Genomic DNA, 10331 nt, shown 5'->3' with positions numbered 1-10331 from the left:
GTTTCAAAACTTAGACATGACCACTTCAGAGGGATGCCAATCTTCATGGTTCAAGTCAACAAGGGTCACTTTTTCCATACAGGCAGCTATTGTGCACATTAGCAGCAGGGCAGCAATTTCATCCAACAGGAAGGAAATCATCACATCTCACTTGTCAAGTTAGTGAAATTGTCCAATTGGCTGCCTGGGGGGGATCTACACTACTGCTTTTAAAGCGCTTTAAAGCACTTTGAAAATGTTTTGAAAACTGTATATGCAGTGTGTCCTGGGCCCCAACAGTTGTCAAAACTGTTATAAAGCACTTTAAAGCGCTTTAAAGCAGTAGTATAGATCCCCCCCGGTCTCTTAACAATAAGATTATATTCAGCCAGCGCAAAACACTTAGAAAGCAAATGGCTTACCCCCATTTGTTCCACAAACAATTTCTTCAGCAATTTTGTATGGGGCATCAGTTGACGGATGTGCTACTTTTTAAATGCTAGACCTCTTAAAAACAGCCTCCAAACTGAAGTCGACCAAGGAAGGCACCATTAACTAGCTCCTTTGAAAAGTTTTTAAAGCATGTCCTGTTCTATGACATTGTCCAAGAATGACCAGCTTGTTTGTTGAAAATGCATCTGAGCTCCTTCAAGAGCCCTTCCTCTTTGGGGGACACCTACGAGCCAGTCTGAAATCTAAATAAGCACCGAAGCAGGACCATAAAATGAATCGCATTAATATAATGACAACTACTAAAATCATCAAAAGCCCCGATCCCATATTGAAGCTAGAATAATGAAATAATAGAGAGGGGGGAGGAGGGAGAGATACTACTCCGACTCCTATCACTATTCTGGGAGACCTAATTATATAATGTAGTATTCAGTGCTGTGTGGCAAACCAAGCCATTCCTGTAACATTCCAATCAAAGTGATCTCACTAGCATGTGAGAGAGAGGAGTCCAGCTGACAGATTTGGGACATGTAATGTACTATTTAGTCAAGAGGCCCCGTGTACTATTCATAAAGAATTAACAACTCTTATATTGACAATGACAGTATTGTCAGAAGATCTTTGGAAGGGGAAGAGGGGAGGGGGGACTCCATAAACACATACTCTCCCCCTCTCCCTCTCTCTGAAGTTAGACTATTTTTTCAGCCTCTTCCCCCCCCACCCCCAAAATGCTGATGTAATCTCCAAACATCTACAACAGCAGCTGCTTAGCGAAACCGGGCACCTTCTCCCTAGTCCTTTTCAGAAGCACACGCGGCACTTTCCAGCTCCCTCGAGACAATTGGGCCCTTTCTTTTGCCAATTAGCTATCACTTCAAGAGCCCCCGCGCTGTCCAACGGGCTCTTAAGAACAGTCTTTGCAGGAAACAACACTGGAGGGGCTTTTCTTCTTCTTTTTTCCCCTTTCCTAGACAAATTAAAAAGGGAAGAAGGGGAGGGAGAAGAAGGGGGAGACGCAAATCAGAGCACAGAAACTTCCCAAAATGCATCGCGCATCAATTAGTACACTGCCACATGCAAAAACACCCACGAGAGTCAATCGCAGAGCAAGGAGAGAGAGAGACGGGGTGGGTAGGTGGGAGAGAACTACTCACTTTCTCTTTGGGAGTCGGTTTGTTTCAGTCGGTATGTTAAGCAGGTTTGACAGAAAGGACTGTTTGTTATAGCAAAGCACAGCATTACAAAAACCGCTCCATAAAAGAAGTTCTTGGAAGGCTGATCTTTGTTTCGATGTGTTAGGTGCATTGTTATTTGTAGCAAAAGTAGGGTAGGAAAACTAAGCTCAGAGGGGCTTGCTGTTGCTGGCCCTAGGGGACGATGAATAGATTTTGAAATGAAAACAAAAAAAGGACTACTATACAAACCTGTACCAATGAGACACTGCTACCATGTTTTCCAGGAAATGAAATAAGGCCTTAGCTAGATCTAAGGTTTATCCTGGGATCGTCCCGGGGTCGTCCCTGCCTGCTCCCGGAATATCCTGTGTGTCATTTACATGAGCAGGGATGACCCCAGGACGATCCCGAGATAAACCTTAGGTCTAGCCTTAGTTACAATTATGGGAAACCAGGATATTTAGGCAGAGGCAGATTCTACCTTATTGACTCTCTCAATGGACCTGTCAAGGTGGTGGAGTACGTTACGGGTACTTGGCCCATTTGAGGATGTTGAGGCTTCACATCCTTGAAAGTAGGATGGCTGGGGAATAGAGCTTTGGTTCATTTTATTTCCTTCCTCTGGATCAGGACTCCTCCAGCCTCTAGGTTGAACAACGTTCGCTGGCTATTGCCAGCTTTGCTACTGTCAAACTATTTCCTATCTAACCCAGAATTTCCAGTACTGTAGTTGTAAATTGAGAAGTGCAGGCACTCATTATGACACTCCTCATAGCCACACCCCCACTGAGAGACAAAATGCTGTGTTGATCAACAAAAGGTAGCTGTGTTGATCCATATGTAATAAATGGCTATTTGGAAAATCATTCCACCTCCTCCGCTGTGTGTATTGCAGCTAGGTTCAGGGGAAAGGGGGGCAAACTTCCTGACTGTTAGAGCAATATGACAATGGAACCAGTTACCTAGGGAGGTTGTGGGCTCTCCCAGAGTAGAGGCATTCAAGAAGCAGGTGGACAAGCATTCCTCATATCGAGGCAGTAGCTAAATCCTGTCGTTTCTTCCTGTATAATATTGCCAGGATTCGACCATTTCTGACTGTCTCTTCTGCCAAGACTCTCGTTCACGCACTGGTTATCTCTCGGTTGGACTACTGCAACCTTCTTCTCTCTGGCCTTCCCTCGTCTCACATCAGTCCGCTGGTCTCTGTCCACCACTCTGCCGCTAAGATCATCTTCTTGGCCCGCCGCTCTGACCATGTCACTCCACTTCTGAAATCTCTTCATTGGCTTCCAATTCACTCCAGAATCCAATATAAACTTCTCCTGTTGACCTTCAAAGCTTTTCACGGTCTAGCTCCTGCCTATCTCTCCTCTCTCATCTCACACTATTGCCCCGCTCGGGCTCTCCGCTCCTCTGATGCCATGCTTCTCGCCTGCCCAAGGACCTCCACTTCCCTTACTCGGCTTCGTCCTTTTTCTTCTGCTGCCCCTTACGCCTGGAACGCTCTTCCAGAACACTTGAGAACTACAAACTCAATCACAGCTTTTAAAACTCAGCTAAAAACTTTTCTTTTCCCTATAGCTTTTAAATATTGAGTTTGTTCTGACTCTATACTGTTAGCTTCACCCTACCCGGTGCCTGTTTACACTTCCCTGTGCCTGTTTGCATTCTCCTTCCCTCCTTATTGTTTACTACAACTTTATTAGATTGTAAGCCTATGCGGCAGGGTCTTGCTATTTACTGTGTAATCTGTACAGCACCATGTACATTGATGGTGCTATATAAATAAATAAATAAATAAATAAATAAATAAATAAATAAATAAATAAATAATAATGTCAGGGATGCTCTAAGGTGGATTCCTTCACTGAGCAGGGGGTTGGACTCGATGGCCTTATAGGCCCCTTCTAACTTTACTATTCTATGACAACATGATCTTCCCAGCTGATCAAAAGGGCCTGGAGCTTCAACCCAATGAGACCTGGCTCCACTACACCACTGAAAATTTCATTTTTAAAGAAACACATTCTGAGAAAGTTCAGAGGAGGTCATTATCCTCACCTTGAAGGAGGTGGCCTTTCAACTGTATGCATTTGCATTTATTTACATTTGAACCCACATGCAATCAGTTGAGATCAAGTCAGTCAGCCTTGCTGTCTGCACCGTCTATTTGACAAGAGAGGTAAGGGGGTGGTGGCATTTTTTGCAGCAGTACTGCTGACAAAATCTGTCCTTGGGAGGTAGACCCCCCTACTCCCAAGAAGAGGTAAGGAAAGCTTCATCTTCACTGTCCTTTCACAAAGGTTGTAAAACACTTCTGTTTCATCAAGTCATCCAATTAAACAATTTTTGAGGTGTTTTCTTTTATGTATGTTATGTGGTGGTTTCATATATGGAAATAGATATACAGATATAGATTGATTTTGAGAGAGGGGTTGCAACTACTTTGAGCTTTGGGAAACCAGCATTTTTATACACACACACACACACACACACACACACACACACTATTTATGTATACAGGGGTGTTTAGTCACACTTCTTCACACAGACATATAGTAATATAACACACTAACAAAATCTGTTCCTTCTACTAGATATTAATGAATAGTTTGGCAGATGTTCAATAGTTTATGGTCGCAAATCCAATACTAGTCAATCCAGTGCTCCATTAGATGCATCAGACACTACAGATTCAATTGGAACTAGATAAGTACATAAGAACATCAGAAGTGCCATGCTGGATCAGACCAAGGATCCATCTAGTCCAGCACTCTGTTCATACAGTGGCGAACCAGCCGTCGGCCAGGGATGAACAAGCAGGACATGGTGCAACAGCACCCTCCCACCCATGTTCCCCATTGTGTCATCAGTTTTTATCAGATACACACACAGGCCATAAATGCCTTGACCTTGTTGGATCAGGACATGTATCTTATTATGTTCACTCAATTCTCCAAATGGCGAGACATTCCGGGGGCATAAGGGGTTCCGTTCAGAAAGTCATCACTAGAGGCTTATCAGGGTTTTTTACCTTTTAATTAGCATTGTGACAAATTGTTCAATCTATTTATTTTCAACCATTTGTTGGAGGAGGGGTGATAAAAAATGCACCTGAAAATTGTGGGAAGGAGTAAGAATTTCAGAGAAATTTCTCGGTATGCAGAGTTTCAGTGCTTACCTTACCAGAAGGTGCCTAGTGGTTGGGCAGGTGCACTCCTTATTTTACCATTTTCATCCCATGCTGTCCTTGCAGCCTCTCTGAAGCTTGATGTTTCTGGGTGAGGACTTCTTCTTCTTCTAGGACTTTTAACAACAACAAACCTGAAAGGTCAGCTTTCAGGCACTCAGTAGACAACAGCACTGGAAAGTCCCAAGGGAGGAAGTCCTAGTTAAGTCCTCTAGGGTTTTTTACAGGAACTCAAACAGCTAGAGGCTGCAAGAACAGAACGGAATAAAAATAATTTTTAAAAAGAGCGCACACAAATCCCTCAACCTTGCAGTAAAGTAAGAACTGACATCCTGTGCCTTAAGAAAGTTATCCAAAATTCTCAACATCCCCGCAAAGCAGAAAAATCATGCCAATGTCATTCGGCAATTTTCGCCCCATCCAGGAGATGGATTGAGAAATATATGAATGGAGAGTTTTCCTTCATGGGAAGGGAAGCCCCACCCTGTACCTCATGGTCCTGATCCTGCAAGGCAGACTCATGCACATAGCTGATTTGGATGTGCATGTTCATCTCTAGATGACATCCCCATGAACATTATGATCCTTATCCGAGCGCTACCAAAGTGGTGGTGTGCATCTTTTGATGTTAATGGGGCTGTCTGTTGCCCCACATTCTGGACCACCAGTTGTTATTATGTATCAATAGATTTCCTTGCTATCATGGGATTGCAGTCAATGTAAGGCAGCCTTCACCAACCTGCTGCCCTCCAGGTATGTTGGACTACAAATCCCAGCATTCCTGACCATGAACCATGCTGGATGGGGCTAATGGGAGTTGAACTCCAAAACATCTGGAAGGCACCAAGTTGAGGAATGTTCCTCTCCAAAACTATGATATCTGCATAAATATTATATTACATGCCAAATTCATAGCATATGTTATCCTTAGACCGTTACTTAAAATATCATATAAATAATAGTCTCTTAATATGGAGGAGGAAGTTTGAACAAGCTAAAAAGTGAAAAATAATAATTATGCTTTAGGTGACCTTTAATTTGCCAAAAGTGATTGCTGCAGTTCAGTGTCAACTGCATAGGACACTAGTCCATAAAATATGGTGCACTACATTCCTCAAATAATATAAATCACTATTTCTTTTTAAAAGTATAAGCTGTGGATCCATAATCTTCCTATTTCCAAGTTATTTTATTTATTCTTATTAAAATATTTATATCCTGCCTTTCCACCCCATTCAAGGTGCTTACAACTCATAATAAAATAACCATTAAAACCATCTAACCTTCTCCCCTATTTTATACAAAATAAATAGCATTATAGATATTGGGCTGATAAAAACATTATCTCAACAAAACACTAAAAGAAAAAGGAAATAGGATATTAACTTACCTTATGAATCCCATATTCAGGGAAGGAGCAAAAGAGAACAGAGACTTAGCAAGGTTCTTTTGACTAATATAGGAGTATCAATGTTTTATTATAAGGATTTTTTAAAAAATGACCAATGCTTATCTCTTAGCATCACAAGTTTCCTGCTTTTATCAGCCTGGAAAGGTAAAGGCATCTCAGTTCTTTCAACATATTTACCTAAGGTCCCACAATTCTCTGTACAATGAAGTGAAAACAATACAGTCTTTTAGAGGTGTCCTGTTAAAAGCCAAATCAAGGATTTTTATCTTTAAAGGTAAAATCTGAAATGTTGACAAAGTCAACAACTGTTTCAAGACCTTGTGATTATATGTACTGTATGCTTCAAGTTATTTCAATGTTACATTGTGCCTAGAAGGGCATAAGCCACGTGCCTATTACTTAGTCAGTAGCAATGAAAATGATCACAAAATTACTGAGCGAACAATCAAGCATTGATAGAAACTAAAGAAGAAACTATGCAGGTTTGGTTGTTTCCCACACACACACACAAATTCAGAAGAATTCGTTTTTTAAAAAATGGCTTCTTAATTTGTATCATACTTATGGTGGTGACACTGGTGTGGTGGAAACGAATTTTCGATTGCTCAGAGAACACAGCAGCTTGCAAATCCAGTTTCTGAGAGGAAACTAAAGTTGTCAGTATGGATTAGAACGTCCCACAGGAAAAGGCTAAGGACTGAGAAGAGGTCCTGTGATATAGCAAAGCTAAGGAACAGGAAGCTTAAAATCAATGAGGCTGAAGGAAGGTTACAGACAAAGCAGGCAAGGGACAAAGAGAGAGGAACATGGAGGAAGTGTAGTTGACTTGAGAAACAGGGAAATGAGGCAAGGAATGGGTCTAACAGGTCAAATCAGAGGGAATCCTAAAGAAATTTCACAGCATTTGAGGCCAGGAGGAGGAACATGCTATGACAGGGAAGGGAAGGGAAGGGAAGGGAAGGGAAGGGAAGGGAAGGGAAGGGAAGGGAAGGGAAGGGAAGGGAAGAGGTACTAGGAAGACTGGTCATGATATAGAGTGGTTAATGATCATGGTTGCTAGAGTCTAGACCAACCTTCCCCAACCTGATATTTGGGGCGTTGCTAGACCTGCCGGGATAAGCCGGCAGGGAGGCGGGGCGACGGCGCACTGATGTTAGCGCGCGCCGCCCCAGCTTCCAGACGCGGGACACGCAGGGACATCGGGATCCCTACAGCGTCCGCCATTTTTTTTTTAAGTTTAAAGGGGCCACGTGCGGCCCGAAGACTCCGGACCAGGTAACTCCGGTTTTTTAAAAAACTAAGCCCCCCCCCAAGACATCCCCCCAGCCCCCCTGCCCTCCCCATCCCTGATGCCTGTGCCATCCGCCCTCCCTGTCCCCGACGTTGCCCGGGCGGCAGCGCCCGCCGCTTCCCCAGGCGGCGGCGCACCCTCTCCACGCCGGGCATTGCCCGGGCAGCGGCGCTCGCCGCTCTCTCTCTCACCTGCCCTCCCCCCTTGCCATCCCCGTTGCCTGCTGTCCCCCCTCCTGCCGGGTCCAGCCTTTCCCCCCCCCCGCCCCGATGGGCACAGCGCTGCTGTGCCCAGTCCGCAGCTTTTTGCGGCTACTCGTGAGTAAGCGAGTAGCCGCAAAAAGCCACGGAAGTCTCTAGACGTTCTGCAGCTCCGGCCTCAGGCCGGAGCTGCAGAAAAGGTGCGCCATAAGCGACTTCGTTTATGGCGCGTTAGAAGAGGCTTCAGTGCGGCCTGGGGCCGGATTCCCCTGTGTGTCATGTGGACGCACAGCAGGGAAACCGGCTCTCAAGGCACGCTAAGGCCTCGTCTAGCAAGGCCCTTGGACTACAGGTCAGTAACGCTGGGAGTTGTAGCCAAAACACCTGGAGGGCACCAAGCTGAGGGAGGCTGGTCTCAGAGGAATTCTCCCACTTGTTGCTTACACTGACACCAAGAAGTGGTGCCTACCATTCTACAATTGTAAGATTCAAGCACTTTCTTGACTATGGAATGAAAGATCCTAATATAAAGCTCCATCACACCAGTGTTATAATCTGCTGTTGCAGTAAATTGCATGCAAAGGACTCAGATGACGTCGACCATGTCCTGCTTTGATTGCAGTTCTCCCCCCGCCCCCCCGCTCCCAGCCAGCAACATGTTTTGGCGAGCGCAAAGTCTAGTTCTTCCGGTAATGTGAAAGCACATCGCTCAAACTTCAACATGTATTTTCATCCATCATTTTCAATCCAATGTTCTGTGGTCACGTTTTCAAGTGGCGGTATTGCTGACAAAAGAGAGGGCCGTGTCTTTTCTCCAGTGGGCTGCATAGCTTCTCTCCCCTCCCCTTTCCCTCTCTCCTTTTCAATAAAAGAGAGTTTTAGTTGATTATCAATTTTAAAGATAGAGATCCAAATTGGCACAGTGATAGCTCTTAAGGAGGGCTTTCATCATGCCGAATTTGAATCCAATTGGATCATCTGTTGGTTTTAAGGGATTTTTTAAATGAAAATTAAACAAATACTTACATTTGCGTAAATTTTACAGATAAAATAATTATAAGCCTGCAGGCTTATAATCTAAAAAGGCATGACATGCAAGAAAAAGATCCAACGTGCCTCTTCCACCTCTTGTTTCTCTCCCCCTCCTGTGGGAGAATCAAGAGCTAGACAGGAGCAACTGACCCATCAGCCAACAAAGTCTGATGACATCGCAGAGCATGATGCTCCCAGGAGATCAAACACTTGTGGGAGAGGGGTTGGCCCAGCCTTCTCCAACCCACCCCTGCAGCCCCCCATGCATGGATCTCTCCATCACCTCTCTCAATATCTGTGTGCTTGGTTGGTCTCTGTTTTCTCAACCTGTGTCCATTCAGATCCAACATGTTCTTTCCCCAGGCAAGATTTCTCTAAAGCTAGTTGCTTACCTCTTTTCCATCCTTTCCATCGATACAGTTGCCTGCCACCCTCTGGTGCTCCCAGCTGCCTTTGAGTCTATGAGCCTTTGAGTCTTAGGGCCTTCCTAGACGAGGGTTTAGCCCGGTGCAAGGCCTGGGCTCCCTGCTGTGCATGCAGATGACGCACAGGGGATCCCGGGGTCAGGCTGGGCTAAACCCTCCCTTGACCGGGGATAACCGGATCCACTTGTGGCCTGGTTTTTCCACAACCCCGGGCTGCGGAAAGTCTAGCTGGTTCTGCAGCTTTTCCAAGCTGCTCGCTTATTTGTGAGTAGCCAGGAGAAGCCATGCACTGGACACAGCGCTCCATAGGAGTGCTGTGACCATCGGGCCAGGGGCGAGGGAATCGTGGGGGGGAGAGATGGGGGCCGGGGGGGAGAGCGGACCTGGCAGGAGAGATGGGGGGGAAGAGCTGAGCCAGGGTGGGGAGATCGCGGCCGGAGTGGTGATGGAGGGGGCATTGGACATGGTGAGTGGGGGGTGAGCGGGGGGTGAGCAGATGGACAAGCGAAGGGGCGAGTGGGTGGCGAGTGGGGAGTAAGTGGGGGCAAATCGTGGCAGGGGGAGCGAGGAACCATTTATTTTTTTAAAAAAAACAACTTGCCTTTTCGTTGGTGCGCTCCTGCGCACATGGCCCCTTTAACTTTTTTTAAAAATGGAGGACACGACGGGGCTTTCCTTTCCCCATCGCGTCTGACGTGTGGAAAGGAGCAATAGCCCGTGCTACTTCTAGCGCGGGCTGGCTGCTCCTCCCACACGGATTCTGAGGTAGGTCTAGCAAGGCCTTTACCATCAAACCCAAGCCAGGGACGCTGCCCAGATGAAAACACACAAGCAGAACATCAGCGCAATAGCACCCTGTTGTCCATGTTCCTCAGCAACTACTGAATATAGGATTACTGCCTCTGATACAAGAGGTAGCACATAGCCATCAGGACTAGTAGACCTCCAGGAATTTGGCCAATCCTCCTTTAAAGTCATCCAAATTGGTGGCCATCAGCACATCTTGTGGTAGTGAATTCCATAGTTTAACTATGGTGCTGTGTGAAGTACTTCCTGTTATCTGTCCTTCACAGGATGACCTCAGTTTCTAGTATTATGAGAGAGGGAGAAAAATCTCCCTATCCACATTCTCCCCATTCTCCCCATCATGCATTATTTTATGCATTATTTTATTG

The 10331-nt window shown here is 45.5% G+C and overlaps 1 protein-coding gene across 1 annotated transcript; it reads right to left on the bottom strand.

Annotated features, from left to right (window-relative positions):
• Positions 1 to 627: 627 nt before the first annotated feature.
• SMIM38 (small integral membrane protein 38) lies at positions 628 to 759 on the bottom strand. Its single transcript, XM_063118802.1, has one exon. It carries the CDS (start codon positions 757 to 759, stop codon positions 628 to 630), a length of 132 nt encoding a protein of 43 aa, XP_062974872.1.
• Between the last annotated feature and the right edge of the window lie 9572 nt (positions 760 to 10331).

The sequence above is a fragment of the Elgaria multicarinata genome, chromosome 2 (assembly GCF_023053635.1).
Source record: "Elgaria multicarinata webbii isolate HBS135686 ecotype San Diego chromosome 2, rElgMul1.1.pri, whole genome shotgun sequence".
Classification (NCBI taxonomy): Eukaryota; Metazoa; Chordata; class Lepidosauria; order Squamata; family Anguidae; genus Elgaria; species Elgaria multicarinata.
This window is presented reverse-complemented; position numbering and strand designations above follow the sequence as displayed.